Here is a 25246-nt window from a genome sequence, read left to right as displayed (position 1 = left end):
TATATTTCACTGATGCTTAGCCTAGGCTGTTTAGCTATGCAGAATTTTACTCCCAGAGCATTATTTCGACTGGTTTCTGAATTCTCAGAAACAAACATTCTGCAGAGCTGCACCTGGCAGGACTAAAGTGATATATTTCAGAATGTGATTCAGGGTGAGGAAAGATTTTACAATGGGCAAACACTGACTAATTTATAAATTCATATTGTAAAAAAAAAACAAAAAACAATTTGATTCACTGGGTTATCTTGACTACAGTTCCTCTTTAATGTTCTGCTTCGGTGCCTCTGCAGTATTTTCCTCACAGGGTTTATCCCTCGCTTTGCCCCAGCATTACAAAGCACCACAGAGTCCTGTTAGCCAGCAGATCTCCCAGCATACCTTGCAGCCACGTATCTCAGCTCAGAGCACACTGTGCAGACAGGCATTCAGCACATGCTGACGCAAAGATATAAATGAGACAAGCTCACCGGCCGCTTGCCGACTAATTTATCTGCAGCGCTTCATTTACACAAGAGGATGGCACAGATTGCAAAATTCGTGTCAGCATTCCGGCTGTGGAGCCACTAACAAAACAACTATCCTCAGATAACCTCGCAGCTGATGGAGAATGCTTTGAAGTACAATGGGGCTCAGAGGATTTGAATCAGTGAATAGGAACACTGGCATAGATTGGATTTTCAGCACATTATAGGTGCCCGGCCATTCTAGACAAGGAATGACATTTCAGTTTAAATCCCCTTTCTGTGTCCCCAATAGAACATGTACTGCAGCATTGTCTCTTGCCAGTTCACTCTTAATTAACAGTAATTAAGGGCACCACAGCTTGTAGGATTAAACTGAATAGGTTGCATATGTTTTCTTACCCAGAACATAGGATGCATTACATTACAGGTGAAAGCAGCAGTGTTTCCCAGACACTGTCAGGCCCAGTGCACACCAAAAACCTCTAGCAGACCTGCAAAATGCTAGAGGTTTTTGAAGCAGATTTTCAGGGCCCATTCACACTTGAGCGTTTTGCCGGCGATTTCAGCAAAACGCTCAAACGCTAGCGCTTTTCAAAGTGCTAGGGTAATAAAAGTCTATGGGCCTGTTCTCATTTGGGTGATTTGCGCTAATCGCTGCAAATCGCCCAAAAATGCTAACCGCAAACGCGTAGCCTGCACCATTTTCAGGCGATTTCCCGGCGATCGCGTTTCAGTGCTATAGAAGCGCAAAACGCGATCACTAAAAAATTGCCAGTTGTGAATGGTGAATTTTTTGGTGTTAATCACCAAAAACGCCAGAGCAAAATGCTAGGAAAAGCGCTGGCGTTTTGCAAGTGTTAATGGGGCCTAAGATTGATTCTAGGCATGTTTATAGAGGTTTTCTAAACATGCCTAGCATTGTTTGGGAGCGTTTTTGTGTAGAAGATTTCATAAATTATTACAGTAAAGCTGTTACTGAACAGCTTCTGTAACAAAAACGCCTGGAAAACTGCTCTGATCTAGAGTTTTTCAGAGCGGTTTGAGCTTTTCCTATACTTTACATTGAGGCAGAAATGCATCTGCAAACCGCAAAAATGCTGCAGGACCCACGTTTGCGGTTTGCTAAAAACCTCAAACCGCTGGTGTGCACCATCCCATTGAAAAACATTAGCCAAGCGTTTTCACAGGCGGAAGCGGTTTGGAGAACACTACAAAAAACGCTCGGTGTGCACCAGGCCTCAATCTACAGTAGCTGAAGGATTAGAGGAAGGGGATGCAAGAGGTAATTGATCTCATGAAATGTCCATCAGAAATGGGCAACTCAATTTTAGTACAAATGTCAACACTACACAAGTCATTTTGTACTAAATCCCACTGATCTTAACATCAGGCTGCAGCTGGAAGCCAATGCAGCAGTGTGAAGCTTGGTCCATAAGGCTGCCCAAAGCAGGACGTAAAATAGTCTGTATTCATTTGCAGCCTTTTACTGCTATAGTATAATCATTCCACAAAGAACAGGTCTCTGTGAGTAACTACTTAAGCTGATAGTATGTGTACAGAGTTAAAGGACCACTATCACAAACATTGTAACATTTAAAGTACATGTAAACATATACAAATAAAAAGTACATTTTCCCAGAGTAAAATGAGCCATAAATTACTTTTCTCCCAAGTTGCTGTGACTTACAGAAAGTAGTAGAAATCTGACAGAACCGACAGTTTTTAGACCAGCTCATCTACTCATGGGGGATTCTCAGTGTTTTCAAAAGCACTTAGTGAATGGCAGTTGCTCCATCCAACTGCCAAAAAAGTGTGCGGTGAGCAGAGAGGCATCTTGGTATAATTTTCAGGGAATGTCTTTATAAAAAATAAAGGCCAAGCTTAGCATCCCCTATGGAGAGATGGACTAGCCCAAAACCTGTCGGTAATGTCAGATTTCTACTACCTATTGTGACAGCAACACAGGAGAAATGTAATTTATGGCTCATTTTACCATGGAAGAAACATTCTTATTTGCACGTGTTTACATTTATTTTTATTTTACACTTTTTCGCCATAGTGGTCCTTTAAAAATTGTAATCACTCCCATCTGAGCAGCAGCTGAGAGTGATACTAAGCAGCTTTTACAGCAGAACAAATGCAGAGATGCAGAGCATTCACCAGTAAAAGCCAAAGTAATCACAGATATTTAACACAGCTTGTTAAAATGCTTAAAACTAAAAGTGTCCACTAGCGATACAATTTGGCGAACGATCATTTACAAACTATTAATCGAATGTACTATGATCCTTTGAGACAACTAATGGACAAAAATCTTTAAACCAATCCAATAAAATTGACGAAATTAATCCAAAAATCAAACATTAAATGATCGTTTGCTGAACTGTATCGTTAGCGGCTACCTTCAAAGGGAAGGTCCAAGTAAAACAAAAAAATGAGTTTCACTTAGCTGGGGCTTCTACCAGCCCCATGCAGCCATCCTGTGCCCTCGTAGTCACTCACCACTGCTCCAGTTCCCCGCTGGCAGCATGCCGACCTCGGAGGTCGGCGGGCCGCATTGCGTACATTTTTACGCATTCCCGCTAGTGCAGGAACATTAACACATACATTTTTACGCGTTACTGGTTCAATGCGTAAAAATGTATACGTTGAACCAGTAACGCGTAAAAATGTATGTGTTAATGTTCCTGCACTAGCGGGAACGCGTAAAAATGTACGCAATGCGTCCCGCCGACCTCCGAGGTCGGCAAGCTGCCAGCGGAGGACTGGAGCAGCAGTGAGCGACTACGAGGGCACAGGATGGCTGCATGGGGCTGATAGAAGCCCCAGGTCAGTGAAACTCATTTTTTTATTTTGCTTGGACCTTCCCTTTAAGAAGCTTTACTTTTTAGTAGGAGGGCTTTTTAGTCACTTTTAGGCCTTTATAATTTCCTACTGGTTCTGGGTAACTATGAGCTGTCTAGGTATTCCACAGATTGTTTTGCTGATCCACTACAAATTGTATAGTTTATGGTTGCCTCAACAAGGATTGCCTCTGAAAGAGACAAGAAATGTGCAGCATATCATAAAAATACACCTGCATTAAAACCCAATACTAGTCGCAAAACCGCCAGAAGGGAGGCAGCTCCCCAGATAGCCATTTTCCTTCAAAAAATAAAAAATAAAGATCTTTATCTGGGTACATGTTCAGGGAACAGAGAGAGAACAAAAGATGTGGGAGGCAAGCAGCGCTCCTTGGTTACAAGAGACAACAAAAGGCTGCCAGTCACCTCACACAAGGTCAGCCAGTGACTCACAGGAGAACAGAGAAGGCCGCACAGATTTATTCCCCTTCAGGAATCACAGAGCAGTGCGATAAATCAGAGCCATTAGAGGGAAACTGCACTGAATCACAACAATATTTTCATAGGAGCTGGAGGAGAGTCAAGTGTGCTTTCCTCTCCTGAATAGGAATTGCTCAGAGAGGACACCTGTACCTTGATGGTGACTCATCCAAATCTAGATTCAGCTGTTACACTACCAACATGCCATTGTACTGGGAATTCTGAGGCACAGTCCAACTATCGGCATCCTTGGAGAGGAAACTGGTGTATAAACATGCCCGATAGGATCTGCCGGCAAACATGGTCAATGCTACAGAGATGTGGAGGGATGGGAAAACCTATCATAGAAGGGAAACCAACAAATTGGTTAAAAGGTTTCTACCAAGCCAATAGCTATGCTGCTCATTTGGATTGGAAAGAAACAAGTGGGAGTCTTGTGCTCAGCAAAACCGATCACGAAAAGTTTAATGGACAGTGATAGAATACTAAAATCCGATGAACTGCTATTGGGTTCTGCAATAACAGGATAATGCGGAAAAGGAGGATCAAAAAGTAGCCTTTTGGGCAAATATAACTTGCTTACTCAATGCAGGACTGTGAAGTCAGTACAAAAATCATTGGACTCATCAGTTTATGATACCACCGACTCAAGGTACCCAAAACTGCTCCGACTCCACAGCCTAAAGGTGCGTACACACATGCGACTATAGTCGTTTGTAACGATCGTTCCCCGATCTTTACCAACGACGATCGTTACAAAAAACGAACCACCGACTATTAAGGCAAACGACGAACGAGCCAAATCGCTACAAAAGAAAGTTCTGTCTCGGCGGATTTTTACCAACGACGATCGTTTGCAAAAGTAGTACATCGTTGGAAACGATCGTTCGTACTAGGCTTGACATGCGCATTTCACTATTTCTCCATGGAACTTCTCATTTTTATGCGCAGGCGCAATAGTTGCTTTCTGTGATGTAACGTTCGTTCTAACGATCAGATCGTTACACACATTTTAAAACTACCTTTACTTAGGTCGTTCTTTCATCAATTAAAAGTTCGTTCGTCGTTCTTAACGAATGATCGTTGTCGCATGTGTGTACGTAGCATTAGGAGGGCTAAGAAGTGGGTACAAAAATCATCCGACTCCAACTCCTCAATTTATAAAACCACCAACTCCAGTTACCCAAAAGCGCACCCAACTCCTCCACAGCCCTGACTGAAAGTCCTTGTCAGTATGGAGAACTATCTTAACTGCCCCAAAAGTTTCCAACCTTACCCAAACCTGCTCTGGAAAAAGTAAACTGAAGCTGGAAAAGGAAAATGTGAATATATAACTGGGAGCGGTGGGGCAACCAGGGCTGTGGAGTGGAGTCGGTACAAAATCATCAGACTCCTCAGTTTGACACCACCAACTCAGACTCCAGGTACCCAAAATTGTTCAGACTGACTCCACAGCCCAGGAGGCAACACTTACAGCATGATGCTGACACATTAATGCACGAGAAACTTTGATATCAAACAGAGACAGGCTAATAAGAGTCAATTACGCATTAGGTGTACCCGTTAGTCATACATTAATAATCACACTTTATAGCAACATCTGGTCTACTGAGAAAATCCCAGTTCTCTTCAGTATTATTAGTCAAGTCGAATAATTTGTCACACATGATGTTTGCTGTACTCTTAACGTACATCAACATTCATTAGACTGCATATAATACTGAAGAAGCAATGGTATAGACAAGCTCACAGCAATGTTCCCCAAACCTACTCTGGAGGTCCGGCTAACAGTGCAGTGTTTTATGCTGGGAATAGACGGTATCACTTGATTATGCTACCCGCTCGTCCCAGCTCGCGCCTGGATAGATTACCGCTCGTCCCCGCGGCCGCTTCTCTAATCTTGTGCTCGTTTTTCCTTAACTTTTCCCATTGTCCCGCCCGCGGTATCGAGCGCGGAATCGATCCGGCGGGTGATCGGACATGTCGGAATGTATCAATCAAGCCATCTAATGGCTCGATTGAGCGGATTCCCAGCATTACAGGTAACTCCAGATAAGCACAAAACAGGAAATATGCACCTCATTGTCCACAAAGCATGCACTGCTGGCTGCTCTTGCTGGTTTGGGAGAAACAGGCTTACAGCAACTAAACCGAGGATGTAGGACTCAGCAACCTCATGCTATATCATGTCTCATAAATATTAGTATAATATAAGAATATTGGTAGAACAGATGTTCAACAGATCTTTTGCTTCCCCGACAGGCAGAATCAGAATCAGAATCAGAATCAGAATCATCTTTATTATCGCCAAGTACACCAAGTGGTGTACCCGGAATTGCTTGTGGTTCACATGGCAAGAGTAAATCAGGGACATATAGCAAGACATACAACAACACATGATTGCAAACGTAGCGAAGGCAGGCAGGACATACATACATTTAAAGCATCTTAGTTTCAGTTAGAGTCCTGGGGGGGTGGGGGGACAGGGATTGCTGCTGTGGGAGTCCATTCAGTCAGAGTTTGCGGCTGAGAGGAGGGGGTGCCTGGGGCTAGAATTTCCCCGGAGTGCAGGCCGGGGGGGGGGGGGGAGTTTTGAGTTCAGTGAGTTCAGCAAGAGAACTGCTTGGGGGAAGAAGGTGTTCATGCGCCTAGTGGTCTTGGCGGGGATGGATCTGAGACGGCGTCCCAGTGGGAGGGTCTCAAAGTATCGTCTGCCCGGGTGGGAGGGGTCGAGTAAGATTTTGGAGGCTCTTGTCTTCATTCTCGTGGAGTAGAGGAGATCTAGCGAGGGCAGTTGGGCGCCAATGATCTTTTCTGCTGTTTTTATCACTCTGTGGAGTTTATACTTGTCTTTGGCGGTTGCTCCTGCGTACCAGACGGTGATGGAGCAGCAGAGGATGGATTCGATGGTCGCGGAGTAAAAGCTGGTGAGCAGATCCCGTGACATTCCGAATTTTCTCAGTTGGCGTAGGAAGAAAAGCCGCTGTTGGGCTTTCTTTTGAGTTCTGGTGGTGTTCTGCTCCCATTTGAGGTCGCTTGATAGGGTTGAGCCTAGGAACCGAACACTTTGGACTCTGGAGACCTCGGACCCATCTATGTACACAGGAAGGGGGGCCGGAGAGAGTTTCCGGAAGTCCACGATAAGTTCCACAGTCTTTGCCGCATTGAGAACAAGATTGTTGGCCTTGCACCAGTTAAAGATCCTCGCAACTTCGTTTCGGTAATTGTCCTCCCCGTTTCTGTCGATGAGGCCGATAAGCGTGGTATCATCTGCGAATTTGATAACTTTGACGGAGTCTGAGGCCGAGGTGCAGTTGTTCGTGTACAGAGAGAACAGGAGAGGGGACAGCACGCAGCCCTGCGGAGCACCGACGTTGGTGGTTCTTTCGCTGGAGATGCGACTACCAAGCTTGACCCGTTGAGTTCTGTTGGAGAGAAAGTCCTTAACCCACCTGCAGAGGAGGGAATCTCAGACATGTCCCCTCATAACCTACATGTCAAACCTGTCAGGGATTGTAATGTTTGCAAGCTGATACGGCAGCCAAATTACAGATACTACAACATTCTTGTAAGCTTTTTTTTTTTTTTTTTTTTTTTTTTTTTTTTTTACACCTTACTTTGAGTGTACTCAGAAAATGTGGGGCCTACAACAGTGAAAGGCCTTTAAAGTCACTTGGAACTCCGCCCTGTCAGTTCTTTCTGGCTGCAAGCAAGTAAAAGCACCACAGATGACAAGAACTGTGCCCTCTGTTTTGCAGACAACAGGAAGAGGAAGTGGAGAGTGCCAAGTCTTGAAAGGAATTTTGAAACAAGAAGAATATGGGAGATTTAATTACTGATAGCTGTGGACAATTCTGCTCCTCCACGTGTTTGATGATCTTCTGCCTCTAATGCAATCCAATACACTCAAAAGGAACGATTCTGCCCATCAAGCTGTATTAATATGCCCCTGACAGAACTAACTGCATGCTTGTTCCAGGTTTATAACCCAAATTAAGCTAAAGCCAAAGAATCTGCTCAACAGCCTGGGGAGTCAACAGAAAATGCCTACCAGCGTTAGTGAAACCACCAGCAAGTACCAGACAGCACTGTGCCATTCCCACACTGGTGTTTTTCAGTGTTTCCAGCAACAATGTGGCCTAGAAAGGAAGCACTAGTGGTTTCTCACAAACCAGACTTCATTCATAAAAAGCTATGACACATGTACAGTTCATACTAGATAACCAAAAATATGCATGACACAACATATTCAAACCAGCTAGCTGCCATTTCTCCCATAGATCACCACCTCTGGGACGCTTCCTCCACAATAAGGTGAAACTGTGCACATCACAGGATGACTAGATAAAGGATGACTACCTTCAACGGCAGCCTGTACTCATCACTGAGGAAAACAGGCTCAGCCACTGCCCCAGCAGAGTCACTACAAGATGCCTGTACAAGCTTGTATCGGTTTTCAGCTGCTCTTGCAATCTAGGCACACATACCCTGAGGTAATGCATTCTTCCATCCAAACCAGAACACCAGCAATCCCCCCCCCCCCCCCACCACCCACAATGCATTGCCAGCGCTTTAGTGAGCTAACAGAAACCCATAAGGATCATCAGCAGGACTGGGCAATGATCTTCTTATGTCTGTGAGTAAATGTAAATGTGCAGCTTAACAAACGTGAGCCATGTCTGTCTAGACAGCAGTCCACTGGGGACAGCAACTAATGGGCGGGTTTCAGTAATACCTGCAAATTCACCTCAGAGTGCCGACTGAGAATAGCTCAGGCTGGCGCTAATCCTTGGTGCACAGCTCATTATTTACATTAGCAGATCCGCCGCACACGGAACATATGACCTTCCACAGAGTTCTCTTGTTTACTGTTCAACTCAATTGCTCAGAACTTTTTTTTTTTCTCTGCTGTCCTTTTAATCTGCAAACAAGTAGAAACAGAGGGGTAGCTTCAGGGCGTTTGTCTTCATAAATACTAATTCACTCAGCTGTGTTAACTGTAACATTGCCGGCTATGTAGATACAGCTGTCACAGCTTTGTAATTACAGCTTTATACGGCAATGCAGTCACGTCACAAGCAGAAGACCATAAAACCACCAAACACTGCAATCATGTACTGGAGGGGAATTAAATCCAGGCCAAAGGATCAAAAATACACATGAAAAATTACAGATCCTGTGTTGGTTGTCAGTTTTCTCTGTGTGAGACATGGTTAGTTTCCTTACAGAGGACACAACATAATAATGAGTCAGCAATGTGCTGCTGATCTACTCCTCTCAATATTCTTTTCAGTTCCCCGTGATGAATGGAGAAACCCAATTCACTGCTACATCTGCACATCACTTCATCTCCTGATCAAGGCTGACAAAGGCACAGTTTCTTCAGATATTGGTCTGCACAGTGTATGGGCTGGTCTGCAGAGAGCAACCTGGCTTAAAGTGCTTGTTGCCTATCAACTACAAGCAAAATGTTCATGTCTGTTACCACGTTAATAAATGGACAAGTTTTTTTTTAACCTAGTCCAATAGATCTTTCCTACTACAATGATAGCATGTGTCAGCCACTTCTACAGTGAGGGACTGAAACATACTAAAGACCCTTTAAGAGGAACGGTACTCAAAATAATCAATAATTAATCAAAAATGTTCAGTATTTGCCCATTGTAAAATCTCTCCTCTCCCTGATTTACTTTCTGAAATGTATCATAGGCAGCAACATCTAACACTGGCAGGTGATCTCTGTGGAATGTTTGATGAGAGTTCTGAAGGCAGTAGAAAATAACTCTGGTCTCCCAGAAAGATCTGGTGGGGAGAATTCCGCATAACATGCCTAAGCTAAGCCTCAGTGGGAGGGCGGAGCTACATGGCAATATATATCTACAGGAAGTGTTTCTGATACTGAAGCCAGGATATTTACAGTAAAAATGGGCATTGCATCCTGCATTACTGCATTCTGCAATACGTTGTTACAGTTCCTCTATAAAAACATGTGAAACGTAGGTCTTCCACAGTGATGAACGGACTACTGTCATGAAAAAAGTAGGCAGTTAAAATGTGACAGAACCGATGGGTTTTGGGCCAGTCAATCTCCTCACGGGGGATTCTTAGGGTTTTCTTTGTTTTAAACAGCTTTTCCTTAACAGCAGTTTAACTGCCAAAATAGTAAGATACCAGCCAGTTTCCCTACTCGCACATTATTTTGTCAGTTAGACTGTGCAACTGCTGTTCAGGAAACGCTTTTGAAAACAAAGAAAACCCTGGGAATCCCCCACGAGGAGATGGACTGTCCCAAAACCTGTCGGTTTTGTCAGATTTTAACTGCCTGCTTTTTTCGAGATAGTGGTCCTTTAAGATCATTTTGGGTTCGGTTTTGAAGCGCATACAGGTGTCCCCCTGAAAACTATCCCTAATCAATCGCTGTTACGCACGGTCACAATAACCGGCAGCTCATTCATACTTGTTCTCTCCTTTTCTCTCTCCAAAGAGCCCAATTCGTTCATTGGAAGAGACAGACTGCTTGTATGGGGAAATACTGCCTGAAATGATGAAGAACGCTGCTGGGCATCACTGCAAGTTGTATATTATGGGCCTTACCTCGAGTCTCTTCAGAGATATAGAGAAATAGAGAACGCTGGTTTGAGCAGTCCTTGTGGAAATGCTTCCACAGAGCTAGGAAGCTGCTATCAGCCTCCAGTTCCAGGAAACAGCTACGTTCCATCTTGCTTGTCACACAAAAGGCTGAAGCAGTAATAGCCGGAGTCTGGTTGGAAAATGTGAGGTTATTTAAGGTCTGCAACACTGAGCTGTACACTCAGGAAATAAACTAAAGATATTTATACAGACTATAATGTGCCGCTGCATATATTAGGTTACCCACAGCATGCAGTCTGGCCATTTCAACAAGAGGATGAATAGCAGAACTGATTAACATTTCTTGCTGCAGACCTATTCATATTTCAGGGACACAGCAAAAAATATTGCTAACGTTTAGTAGAGAGATCGAAGCCATAAAACAAGCTAATACAATAACAGGCGGCAGTCAGGGAGGAATGTAGGACACTAGTCTTGCTGGGCATAGTGTGCAGGGTAACAGGAAGTGTACAGGCTGGAAATGCCAGGGATCACTCACTGCTTCCATACAGGAGAATACGGAAAAGGAAGGCTTATGAGTCACTGGAAGCAAACACTGAAAACCAGGGCAGGGTGTAATGCAAGTGCAGCCAGCAACACAGAACACAAACAGGAAGTACAACTAAATGCATCAGAAAACAAACCAAACACAATAATGTGAGTGATATGGCTCATTCTACTGAAGCAGAAAGCAAAGCTGCAAAAGCTAGCAGAATCTCAAAAATGATCAAGAGATGAAGACTGGGTATCAGAAGTAGAAATAGCTATTTTTTTTTATTTACCTTTATTGAAGTTCACGTTTAGGCACACCTGTTATAGCAGTGTTCTCCCCAGAATTTTTTTCGAGCCGGGTGGCATGAAAATGTAGCCGGGTGGGGCAAGATGAGAGAATGCAGAGCCGGTGCTTCTGTGTGCAACTCTGCTTACAGCATAGGAGGAGGTGAGCTGATAACAGCCGGGTGGTCACCAAAACTAGCTGGGTGGAGCACCCGGCTAAAAGAGCCTGGGGAGAAAACTGTATAGTAAATATGCAATCTTTCACTATGGTCAGCTGGATAGCGTAGTGGTAAGGCTGCTGCCTTTGGTTTAGAATTTGAGACAGGAGTGGAGTTCCGAGTAAGGGCAGAAGGAGGCCCGGAGCGAGTTTAAGGCTGTGAGCAGGCATCTATCAGCCAGCGAGTTCCCTAAACGCTCTGCCAATGTGAATAAATGTAACAAATTCCACAGTAGTGATTGCGATCGCAGGCCATGCAGCATTTTGGGAGCGTTTGCGCTTCAACAAAGTATTGAAGTGCTGGCAAATCAGTCAGTCACTATACATAGTGAATTGTGTGCGATTCAAAATTGCTGCAAACTGTAAAAAAAAAAAAAATTATAATAAATTGAAAGGACCAATCAGAATTAAAACCACTAATCGCTATCACAATCCCTGGCAAAAAGCTTACACTTTGAAAAAAAATTACTACCAAAATCGCCGAAAAACGGTCATGACGTCACTTACAAACGCTGATTGAAAATGCTAGCGATTTGTACTGGGTTCCAGGACTTAAGCTGCTCCATATTGATTTAAGTTTATTATTTTCCATAAGCTTGATACAACAGACTTATCCAAAACTGTCTGTAAAGATTGTTGTGTATAGGCCCACCGTTTGGCTCCTACCCAAGCAACATGTTCTGCTCTAGGAGAGGAGAGGGGCATGGCAAACAACCAAGCGTTGCCACGCCATTGGAAGTTACTTTGATGTCCCCTCCACAGGGGCTACACAACATTGGGCGAGGTGATCCAGGGGAAGATTGGGCAACACTTCTGCGCACATTAGATTTCTAACCAAGATGATCAGAAGTGATCAATAAGCCTGAGTGCATGCCGATTCTTGGCAGTTGGCAAAGCACTACACCAGTAAAGCCCCTATGGGGGTGGTCACACTAGCAACATTGCGGTTGTGAAGCGATCACAAAACGCTGCTTGCAGCAATTAGGCAGTCATCCTGGAGTGAGTGCATCAGTGGCTTCAGTAGCCAAACGGCGATTGCTCTGAGAACTGCAGTAAAATTGCAGCAGTTCTGCAATTTGGTAAGCCGCTGCCGCTTTGCCGCGACTGTAGTGGGTCCCAGGCCTAAGCCTGTACACAATTTAACCTACTAATAGTTTTTCCACTCACTAGGTGCTGAATATATATTTAGATGATGAGGGAATATTGCTATGAGAAAGCGTTATTGAATCAGAGCCTTTGTATAAAAATAGCATCTGAATGCCAGGGACATTAGTATGCACAAGGAAACACAAACAAAACAATTCCCGACTGTTAGCACTTGCTCCATAGACACAAAGAAACATTTGATGGTGTACAATAGCGAATGCTCTGTGGCCGGTTTCCTTATTACTTCAGCTGGGCACTCCTATCTGAGAGGGCTTTGATGTGCAGGCATGAGATGACCTCTGTCAGAGGACTGCAGCAGCAACAAGGCAACATAAATGCCTGACTTGGAAAACATGCAGGTTTATTGTTATGAGGATGTGTGTGACAAACAGTCTCAAGCTAATCAACAGTAATATTAACAAGCCGACACGTTGTTGCATTCCAACGGTTCTGGAGGTGTGTTTAGCTATCAGGGACAAGAAAGGATGATTTGCATATTCAGCAGTGATGCATTGTGGGAGACCTCATACGCTCACTTCAACCTGAATCATCGCAAATACCTTCTGTTTTAAGAAACTTCTGTTTTTAGTAAGGAAGCTTTATGATCTATTTCAGTCCTTTACACGCTCCTAGGAGTTCTGGTTCACCATGAGCATGCTGGGCAATCTGTAACTCTGAGAATCTGTAATAATAAAAAGTGCCCCTGGGGGTATACTTACCTCAGGAGGGGAAAGCTTTTGAATCCTAAAGAGGCTTCCCCCTTCCTCCTCAGTAGAGTGAATCCAGCGCTGGCTCCCCTGGACACAGAGTGGCACTAATATACACCATTGCACAGTAGCGGTTTTCCACTTGGGGTTCGGCTATTTCCAGTGGAGCCCGAAGCAGAGAGCCGCTACTGTGCATGTGTGCACACTGACAAGCGGCCAAGGTCTTCGTGGAGTCCCAGTGTTGGATCTCCTCTACTGAGGAGGAAGGGGAAGCCTCTTTAGGATCCACAGCGTCCCCCTCTCGAGGCAAGTACTCCCACGGGCTCTTTTTTTTTATTACAGATATGCAGTTGGAGAAGGTTGACTGCAACTGAAATATTCTGGGGGTCGGGATCATTTTACTAGGGTTATTTTTTGTAAATCTTTCAAGATATTAAAAGAAGGTGGGGGGAGGTTGAGAGAACTGGAGGAAGTCCAGTAAGTTATATATACACCCCTGTAACACTCAACAAAGACTGTATGGAATATGTCTTAAAAAGACCTAGGTGTTTGGTATGAAAAAGGAAGTGATTGTTGCGGTACTTAAACATAGCCTGAAGCCCTCTGATGGCCCAGTTTGATTTACTTTCAATACAGTCAATGTTTTAATCTAAGCTATGAAAGGCAGGTGATAGCTGGTCACAAGACAGTCAGATACCCATCTGCAGTAACTGAAGGGGGGGGGGGGGGGGGTGAGCAGCATTCCTATCAGTGCCTTCCCGGGACTGTGGGCAGGAACATGGATTCAAAACACAGACACAGAGCATTTCTCCTGGCGTACTCAAAGCACCAGAGCTGCAGCCACTAGGATGCGCTCTATAGGCAGTAGCAGCGTTAGGGAGGCTTGCCCAAGGTCTCCTACTCAATAGGTGCTGGCTTACTGAACAGGCAGAGCTGAGATTCGAACCCAGGTCGCCTGCGTCAGAGACAGAGCCCTTAACACCATTCAGCCACTTCAGGCATTAGAATTCCACGATCACACGCAAGGTTTACTTTAAAATCAGCTCTCTATCAGCACTTACTCATATCCTTTCACCCAAAATATAACGGCCATAAAAAGAAATTGCAGACAGGCCAATAATCAAGTGATCACAGTAATAGCTCCACAAGCATATAATAAAGGGAGGGTTATGTGGTTGCTGTATAGTTTATTACACCCATTATTATGTGCCAAGAGGCAGTTTGCTGAACTGTTCAGATTACAGAGAAGATTCAACAACTTTTAACAACCACAAAAAAAAGAAGACAATGGATTATGATACCTTCAGTGAGAATGCATGGTGATTGTAATTTAATGACTCTAAAATATGATAGTGTCTTAAAAATGCTAATTTGCTACTAGATTAATTGTGCATTTTTTATTTTAAATTTCTAGATACTTACAAGGTATAGATCATGTAAAATGAGTAGTATGGGGGAAACGGCTAGCAGCACCAGGCTTTTGTCGCCCACTGTATCAGCAGATATGCAATGTATAATTTTGTCTGGGACAATATAGCATTCTGGAGGCCTCTGCAGAGCAACTCAGGGTTTCATCAAGAGCCCTTTTCCACGAGCAGTTGACAGGCAGTTAAAAAAACTGTCGAACTCTCACAAATGCGTGCTGCTGCCTGGCAACTGCTCGCCGTTCAGCCAGCTGTGGAAAAGGGCCCGTAGAGCCAATTCAATAAAAAAAAATTTCCAACATGTTGGAAAAAAAAAAAATCTATCTGGCAGGTAAATCTAACAGAATATTGTATGGTGTGTACTAGCTTTAAAGCCCACATAAACCCAATGCTGAACAAGCTAAATTCTCTAATCAATCAACTATATACACACAGATAAGACTTCCAACGCATATGCCGACAACCCAGCTCCGCTGAAGTGAGCAGGGTGAGAGGGGTCAGAGGCAATCTTAGCCTCTCTCTTCCTGCACCAGCTAGCGTTTTAGAAAACTGATCAGTTTTTCACAATTTTTTGCCACTTGTAGCACACGTTCCCAGTCCGTTTAAACATATGGTAAACACATGTACTTTTAAATGGCGTGTTTATTATAATATTGTGTTTGGTTTGATAGGAAGGGAAAAGGAAGTGGTTGTGCTATACCAAGCAATATGTTAATTTTATAAGGCCTGGATAATGTACTATGTAATTACAGTATTCTGTAATTACCTTATTATGCAAATAGGGTATGGATAATAATGCTGGTCATTGTACCCAGGATATAGTTTGTCATAGAGCTCTGGGAGCTCCTGCAGAGTCAATATCAGGTCCTCCACATTGAAAAACAGCTTGGTAATCATGTTTGTAGTCCTGCTCAATAAACAGGAAGTCCTCAAAGATGGCGCTGAGGGGAGGAGAAGGAAGTAGGCAATATACTTTGGAATATGATTTACATCAGGGGTCTCAAACTCAATTTACCTGGGGGCCGCAAGAGGCAAAATCAGGATGAGGCTTGGCCGCATAAGGGATTTCACAATCAGCAGCATCCGTCGCCTTAAGCCCCCACACTCCCCCCCCCCCCCCCCCCTGCATTGATTTTTATTTCAAAATCAAATTCACACTATTTTGCCTACTTTACATTATAGTTCGCTTCAGTGCTCCTATTACAAGTAATCCACCGTGTTCCCGCCGCAAAACGAGGGCTGCAGAGCCCCCAAACCGCCCGGGGGGCAATCCGCCGGCATTTCCTGGAAGGGGCAGAGCTTTCAGCTCTGCCCCTCCTGACGTCAATCGCGGTGCATTGCCGCCTCTGCCCGCCCCTCTCACTCTTCCTTCACAGAGAGAGCTGAAAGCTCTGCCCCTTCCAGGAAATGCCGGCGGATTGCCCCCCGGGTAATTTGGGGGCTCTGCAACCCTCGTTTAGTGGCGGGGGTGCGGCGGATTACTTGGGAGCACTGAAGCGAACTATAAGGAAGCTTTTGCTGGCGAGGGCCACAAAATATTGTATCGAAGGCCGCAAATGGCCCGCGGGCCGTGAGTTTGAGACCCCTGATTTACATGCATAGTTCTGTGAGGGAATGGATGATATATGTTACATTGGCTTCTATTGCCTCTGTGGGGATCCACTCTATGGGGAAAAAAAGTGCAAAGTTCATACTCTCCGCTCAGTTTTCCGGACCATATCAAATGGATCAGTCCTAAGTGCAAGTCAAGTCGGACGATATTTTTAACATTGCAATCCGTGAATCTGTTTTTGTCCGCTCCGGAAAACATACCACACGGGTAGGTTTTTACACAAACCTGCACGCTATTAGAATTTGCCTTGCTCATTCCATGCATGTAGAATCTTTGTTAGCATGTGCAGAACATGTTCTTGGCAGGAAATCTACACACAGCTCATACTGACAGAGAACAAGAGCGGTTGCTGAGCACAACACACATGCTTATGTTTAATTTGAGAATAAAAAAAAAAACATGCATGCGTGCCAAGGGTGGAGATCACTCTGAACTGAAGGGAGGATTCTAAACAGAGACAAAACAGCCTAGTTTCCTCTCACGCTATTGGGAGCTAATCCAATTCATTAGGATTATTGAGCCTTTGGGCAGACAGCCTTCAGTTTTTCTTTTCCCTTTAGGCTACCACGTTTGCATTTGCTTTATGAGGCAATGTTTGAACAGGTATTCCCCATTATGCCCTTTATATGATGAGCAGACGCTTCACAAATGAGAAGAGTCTGGCAGCTAGAGGAGAGGGAGACAAAACATTTATCTACTTTGATAAAACAATGTCACAGAATATGAGCGGTGTGCAAGTCTGGGAGTCTCTGGTCAGCCAAATGAAGCCTGATGCATAAGTAGCCCAAATACACCTAGCGAACCTGAAGCAAGCACGATATGGAGGCTGCTATATCACATCACACAGCTGAAACAAGCTAATCCAGTCAGAAACATGCTTGTTTAGGGTCTATAGCAGTGATGGCAAACCAGCTGTGACAAAACTAGAAATCCAATTATGCCTCTGCGTCCCCAAGTTATGCTTAGAGCTAAAAAAGAGTATTGCAATGCCTCATGGGACTTGTAGTTCCACCACAGCTGGTGTGCCAAGGTTAGCCATCACTGTGGCTATATCTATGGCTATTAGAAGCAGAGGATCAACAGGACAGCCAAACATTGTAAATTGTTCAAAAGGAAATAAATGACAGCTTCCATATTCCTCTCACTTTGGGCCCCCTTTAATGTTTTATTTCTTAGCTGTACTACACATACAAATCATAATATCATAATTTTTTTTCGCTTCAGTGTCTCTTTAAGGTTACATTACACAGAAGTCAACAGGGCAGTCAGACTAGAGAGGACGATGCTTGACACATGAAAGTAGAGGGTCAGTATCATAGTAGGGGTGTACACATGCACCATTAGTGTCGTCCATCAGGACTGAGATCAATTCTTGGGGCAGCACTGAATGGAGATGCCGCTCTGGTATACTGTTGCTACAAGAGGGATGTACTCAGCACCTTCAGCATATGCACAGCAGACCCAGACTGGATGCGACTGAGCTGTTACCAGGGCTGATCGCAGCTGAACAGCTGACCGCGGGAGGACTGCGTGGGACTCAAGCTTATGGGGCTGGAGTAAGCGCCATGCAAGTATCAAATCTTTAGTTATTTTGATCTGCAGTAGACTATAACAAGAAGAGGTGAGATTTGATCCAGGTCTCCTGTGTCACAGGCAGAGCCCTTAACCAGTACACTATCCAGTCACTTAGGGATCCTACATGCTTGGAGGACACCTATACTCACAGGAGATTATCTGCCAACATCTGATCAAGACAAAGTGGGGACGGTCATAAACTGATAACTACTGCAAGATCAAACTCAATAGATGATGCTCAATCGATAGCTGGATTAGGCTAGCTTTAGGTCCTACACACAAACTTAATGTTCTAGCTAGATGGTTAGAATAGTGTATGGCAGTCCCTGATCTGCCCCGATGTGTCAGCTACAGATCCGGATTGGTGGATAGTCTTGGCCGAGCCTAATGTTACTACTCACCCCGCCCTCTCCATAGGCTCGCCAAACCATTGCCCAAGAGATCAAATCTCAATTATGTGTGTGTACGGACCTTAGTCACCCATAACCTACACGCACTGGCCGGCTGTCAGATCCTGTAGCTGCTGACATAACCGCATAACCACCCTTATCCTTTCAGAAGTTTGTTAGCAGTGTTGCAATCTCCCTTATCTGGGTGATGAAGTGCATGTGCTTGTTTGTAAAGTCCAAGGCCTTGAATGGGAATGGATTTGGCAGCAGCAGTTGCTGAATGATATACAAGCTAAACGGGATTACTCATCACTGAAGCAGAGTGTACTCAGCACTGCTTACTGAAATAACTCGGCCTTCAAGGAATATTTCATTTATGAAAAAAAAAAAATGCGACACCTTCATCGGGAATTACTGCTGGACAGCAGGACTTTCCTCCCTGATATAGTATCACACGCACAGGATGCCACGCTACAGCTGCTCAACCTACGTCAACAAAGCAGGTACAACAAATAGCAACTGCTCCAAAAGCTGGATTAGGATCCAGGCCAACTAATGTGTATTATATGTACACAACAAAATATTTCAGCTAGTTATCAAATCATAGTAACCTCAGAAAGTAGTGAGTAGTGTACCGTTTAAGGGCTCTGCCTCGGACACAGGAGACCAGGGTTCAAATCGTGGCTCTTCCGGTTCAGCAAGCCAACACCTATCCAGTAAGGAGTCCCTGGGCTAGACTCCTTAACACTGCTACTACCTATAGAGTGCTTCCTAGTGGCTGCAGCACTGACGCTTTGAGCCTACCAGGAGAAAAGTGCAATATAAATGTTGTCTTGTCTCATAAATGCAAATAAAACGCATTTTTCAAACTTGCTCAGTCTGGGATCACAAAATAAGCCTTCACTGGGTCCAGAGCCAAATAGGTAACGTGGGTGTTCATTGAGCAATGCGTGGTACTCTGCTGGCATTAGTACTTGTAATACTGCTCTGCACGGCAAGATTACCAGCACTTCATGCATCAGGCCTGTATAGTAGCCATTTTTGACATGCCCATACAGTGTTTGAAAAAAAATGTGTGTTCGAGACTTTGCAATCAATCACTGCTACAGATACCAGACTGAAGGACATGCCTGTGCATGTCTGAACAAATCCTATGCTTAAGAGAACCTAGAGTAAAGGTGCGTACACACGCACTACTTCCGCCAACAACGGGTCCATCAGCCCCTCCCGCTGGGCGGACGTTCAGCCGACAGTAGCAAGTGTGTACGCACTGTTGGCAGACTGATAAGCCTGTTTCTGAATGATGGTGCTCTGTGATTGGCAGGAACAGTCTTAGAGCACCACTTTTGTGGACACTGAATAAATAGTATTGTCAGCACACCAAACTTTGATAAAGCACCCCTTTATTGTGCCATAATCCACATGAAAATCGATAATTGTTTCAGAGGCCTCAGAGGGTCCTCCTTTATCAACATGTCTTGACACTGTGCGGTCCCCAAAACAATTGTTGGATTTACATGTATATTATGGCATAATACAAGACACAGAACATTTACGGTATATACTCACATATAAGCCGACCCGCATATAAGCCAAGGTACCAACTTTTCCCTCAGAAACCAGGAAAAAGTTATTGACTCATATATATAAGCCCTCCACAGTAGCCAGATGTGCCTCCAGTACAAGTCACTCCCCCTCCCCATAGCCAGATGTGCCCCAAGGATGATACAGCTTTGTTTTAAGACGCCACTAGATGGTGGCGTCATAGATATGAGACACAGCGAATGTCACGCAGGAAGGATCCCTGACCATTGCACCGCTGACACTCTCCACAAGCCGGGGACACAGGTAGTCTTGAGCAACAAACTCTGTACACCATCCTGCTGGGGATGGGGGGCACGGACACAGCAAAGAGCCAGCTGACAAGAGCAGGATCACTAGTGCACAATCCTTACACACCTCTGCCAGTAACAAAACCTGCTCCACCATCTGTTCTGCTCCACTGACTCGCATATAAGCCGTGGTGTAACGTTTCAGCACTTTTTTTTGTGCTGGAAAATTAGGCTTATAAACTAGTATATAAGGTATATTGCGCTTTTCTCCTAGCGGACTCAAAGCGCCATAACTGCAGCCACTAGGGCGCGCTCTATAGACCTTAACAGTGTTAGGGAGTTTTGCCTAAGGTCTCCTTACTGAATAGGTGCTGGCTCACCAATCCAGAAGAGCCAAGATTTGAACCCTGGTGGTCTGCGTCAGAGGCAAAGTTTGGTGCGCTGACTTGGACTTGTACTTACGATGATTCGCCTAATCACCTGTCATGCACCCAAAACTAATACACTGCGCCAGCTCTACATTTGATTCTTTGTCAACAAATGAAAGGGGAAAATCTATGCAACTGAGCGAAAGCAGAGCAAAAAAACAAACACAAAAGTAAGTTTCTTTCATAGCCCAGGATCATTATCTCCACTTAGGATGACCTCATGCTATGAGCTACATTACACCAAACCAGATGGGAGGAAGAATGCTGCAGCTCCTCCAAATTACTTGTGACTGGCCTTTACACTATGCTATCACCAGGGCTTATGTAACAGCACACTGCATAACCTCACACATTATCAGTAAGCTTTACTGACGTACGTAGTGGTACACAGAATATACAGCCAAGACAGTTCACACAATCTCAGTGAATGGCAGATTCAATTTCCAGTACGTTGTACTGCATAGCTATACAAATCAATATCCAAGAGCTTACACATTTATAGAAGCAGCAATAAAAGTCTAGCTAGAAAATACAGAACGTCACAAAAAAAAAAAAAAAAAAGAGAATCTAAACTATTTACTAAAGTTTCAGCTGTCAAATTACCCTATTTATATTTCTGATATAAGGAAGAATACATTTCCATCTGGCTATTAACGAGCTATGAATATATAGTGCAGTTGGGTTCTACTATATCAGTGTTAAAACACTATTGTTTTATTTGTAATTAGCTATAAAGCTTGACATTTTGATCATATCACCAGACACAGAAGAACAGAAGGGCTTTGTTTCGAGGTCAATGGGTTAATTTTGATTACATCATCTGCACTGTTCAAATTTTTAAGGAGAAGGCAAAGAATATTGCAGCCTATAGCACAGACAGTCTGCTGTGCAGGAAGTGGTCAATGCCTGGACTTCAAAGATATACAACACTGGCTATCGAGATTCTAGATGTTAAGCTCCTCGCACATCTATTTAAATATTCTTTGGTCTGATCCCTTGCAAGCATCAAACTACCAATGTGTTGGTCAGTTTTTCAGTTAACGGTAAAACTGACTAGGTATTAAAATTATTTATTTTTGTTAAACTAAAGCGCACCTTTGATGTAAGCTAAAAAGCTAATACATACCTAATGGTATCCTTTACAATAAAATGCAAGTGTCTGCGTCATCAACTGAATGGTTGTGTGTCCCTGGCTTTTTTGTACTGAGCATGTGCGCAGCCAGGGCAGTTAGGACACAGGGCCGGATCTGAGAGTTTGCTGTCTGTGGTTCAGAGAGGTTCTCATTGCATTGTGGGAAATAACAGCTTTTTCCAACTGCCAAGCAAGCAGCTCCCTGTGTGCATACACTTCAGACAGTGGTGAGGATCGAGCAAGCAGGACACGTATGTGCGCGTATTGCGGGGGGTAGCGGCTGTGACCTAGCGCCCGTTTTTTAACGGGCGGGCCTTTTTACTAGTAAAGTTATAATGTCCAATCCCCACATTCTGTTTGTAATAAGTCTTATCGAAGCCCCGAATGCGCTTGAACATTATAACTTTACACCATGAGCTAAGTTTTACCTTTTTTTTTTATCTTACACTAGAGGTGCACTTTAAAAGACAACTGAAGTGATCAGTATAAGTAGACTGCCATATTATTTCCTTTTAAGCAATACCAGTTTCCTGGCTACCCTGCTAATCTTCTGCCTCCAATATTTTTAGTCATAGACCCTGAACAAGCATGCAGCAGATCAGGGGTTTCTGTCAAATAGCCATATGCTTGTTTCAGGTGTGTGTTTCAGACACTACTGCAGCCAAATAGGCCAGCTCCGCTGCCAGGCAACTGGTACTGCTTAAAAGGAAATAAATACGGCAGCCTCCATATAACTCTCCCTTCAGTCGTCCTTTAATGGTAATTCTAGGGAGTCACAGGTGAAAATAACTGGTTTTGAGCATGGGGAAAAAATATTCTAGGGCACAGCTGCCTTCCTGTCCAGTGAACACATAAATAGCAGTTTTTCGATCTTTTGTCGAAGATGGCCGATCGCATAGAACAAAGCTTGCATTTAGCCAGGTATCATTTATTTTCCAAGAAGATAAATGGATCGGCACCACCAAGTTATGATCAAGGCTCTTTTATTGAGCACAGCAGTAACAGACGCTGTTTCGGGCTAGCAAGCCCTTTCTCAAACTGCTTCATTTGAGAAAGGGCTTGCTAGCCTGAAACAGCGTCTGTTACTGCTGTGCTCAATAAAAGAGCCTTGATCATAACTCGGTGGTGCCGATCCATTTATCTTCTTGACTACAGTGGTCCCAAGAGACACTGGGACGGGATTGAGGCACACCTCCACATGCCAAGGTGCTTCTCACTTCACCTACTTCATTTATTTTCCAATCATAAAGATGCTAAAGCTGGCCATACCGCTTACCCGCCGATCGACAGCAGATTCGATCACTGGGATTGACTCTGCTGTCAAATCGTTCACGCAACACGCTAATTTTCGATCTATTTCAGCCCAAAATAGATCGGTCCCGTCGATCGCCGTGGGTAAGGAGCGCATCGCTAGCGGCGTGCGACCGACGCAGGCATGCATTACCTGAAGCTGGCTCCCAGCATCTTCTCCGCATTACCTCCCGGCTGGCATCTTCTCCACATCAGCTTCCGCATCCCGGCATCTGGCATAACGTCCTGTGTCACTGCAGTGACAGCGGAAGTACAAATAGAGGGCGCTCTATTTGAACTTCCGCTGTCACTGGAGTGACAGAAAGTTATGCCAGATGCGGAGAAGATTCCAGCCGGGAGCCGATGCGGAGAAGATGCCCTGGACCAGGCTTCAGGTAACGTATGCGGGGGGGGGGGGGGGGGGGGGGGCGACAGCGGCAGCTCAGCAGATTGTGATCGGTTTCAGGCTGAAATCGATTCACAATCTGTTTGCAGTAAAGGCAGCCATACGATCCCTCTCTGATCAGATTCGATTAGAGAGGGATCTATCTGTTGGTCGAATCTGATGGCAAATCGAACAGTGTATGGCTACCTTAACTCCTGCACAGAATGCAGAGCTGTTCATATGCAGTTTTAAATGGGATTAGTTGCTCTTCCAGGTAAAGCAAATTGTGAATGTAGCCTTTTTTTTTATCCCGTAATCATTAAGAATAAGGTTCAACCTGCATAGGTTAGACTTGCTCTTTTCAGCCAGAGCCTCTGCAGAGTTTCTGGGACAAACTTAATCCTCCTGCTAATCTTATCCATCTGTCACAGGGTGATAAATGAGTAGTTCCTTTCTGCCACCCATCCCCTGGAAAGCTTTAAACAGCCTGGAGACCATAAATCATATGTTTGTCTTACTTTCCATTTAGAACCAGCACCATAAACAAGCTTATTACCTGAAAGGTTCCCCCAGCCAACCGATCCCCCTCCTAGGGCACAGCAACACAGGCAGAACAGAATACATTATCCTCTATCCAGATTGCTTACCTGATAGGGCTGAAAGGCACTATCTTCAGTTGCAAACTCCAGATGTCTCTCCACTAAAAATTCTATTGCAGTAATTGAGTTGTATGCACCTTTTCCAACTAGGGGCTTGAACGCCTGAAAAACAGAGAGGGAAAGGGAGATTTAGTTCTGTGTTTCAACCTACAACATTTCATTGTGCATAAACAAACTACATATGAGATGAGAATACTCTTCAAGATTGGACTGCTGACACTCAAATCCCTACACAATTTGGGCCCTGGATACATAAAGGACTTCCTGAAACTGCACCACACCGCTCACAAAGTTCAAAGAGGGTCCATCCATCTGCTTGATGCTTACGTGCGGTAAGCCCCGATGGGCAGGGCTTACCTCGCGTCCGAATAGGAAGCACCCCGGCAGCCTGCCTCAAATTGTCCTGGACAAGTGATTACCTACCATGGTGGACTGGCAATAGGGTAACGCTGCCCTCCAAGTGCATCAAATGGATGGATCCTCTTTGCACTTTGGAGCAAGTAGGACATTGACATCTCTGTTTCATGGTGTACATAGAATTTGCTGATGACAACTAGAGAGGTCATGCGAGTCACTGCAGTCCTGCGATTTCTACTGAGCTGTACTGGCAGCCGCTGCAACTACACACTCCTGTTTCCCCCACTTCTTGAAAGCCGGTTAGATCTCTAGGTACCGGTACCTAAAGGTGTGGTGTGAATGTGATGTGAGAGTGGGTGTGTTGAGCGTCTGGGGTGCTACAACTTTTAGATGTTTTTAGTTTTTCTATTGGTACTTGTATTTATGGAATATGAATGAAGTTTGGCATATTACTTTTTCCACAACCTTTTAAATCATGAGGCTTTTGACTGTTGATGTTTGTTAACAGCCCTACCATTAAGCGTGTTCAATTCCTCCTTAGGTCTTATTGCACATGGGCAGCTACAGGCAGTGAATGCACCACGCATCCGCTGCTCAGGTACACCTGCCAGGTGCTGGAAATCTATTTCATGAAGGCACATCTCACGTAATGCATGGTATTACAAATTCTGCTATTTAGCTGCATTAAAGGACCACTTCAGTAAAAAATAGCAAGCAGTTAAAATCTGTCAGAACCGACAGGTTTTGGACTAGTCTATCTCCTCATGGGGTATTCTCAGGATTTTCTTATTTACAAAGGCATTTTCTGAACCGCAGTTTAACTGCCAAAATAGTAAGATACCAGCCAGCCTCCCTATATGTTTGCACACTATTTCGGGCAGTTAGACTTAGCAACT

The 25246-nt window shown here is 44.3% G+C and overlaps 1 protein-coding gene across 4 annotated transcripts in view; it reads right to left on the bottom strand.

Annotated features, from left to right (window-relative positions):
• Positions 1-25246, bottom strand: part of JMJD1C (jumonji domain containing 1C) — a 509668-nt gene that overhangs the window by 150787 nt on the left and 333635 nt on the right. For all 4 annotated transcript variants that reach the window (XM_068255133.1, XM_068255136.1, XM_068255134.1 and 1 more), the window contains one exon: positions 23982-24095. In XM_068255133.1, the coding sequence (XP_068111234.1) occupies positions 23982-24095 (114 nt within the window). The remainder of the gene's footprint in view (positions 1-23981; positions 24096-25246) is intronic.

This window comes from Hyperolius riggenbachi, chromosome 10 (assembly GCF_040937935.1).
Source record: "Hyperolius riggenbachi isolate aHypRig1 chromosome 10, aHypRig1.pri, whole genome shotgun sequence".
In the NCBI taxonomy this organism is placed as follows: Eukaryota; Metazoa; Chordata; class Amphibia; order Anura; family Hyperoliidae; genus Hyperolius; species Hyperolius riggenbachi.
Note: the sequence above shows the minus strand (reverse complement) of the source record. Positions and strands in the feature narration are given on the sequence as shown.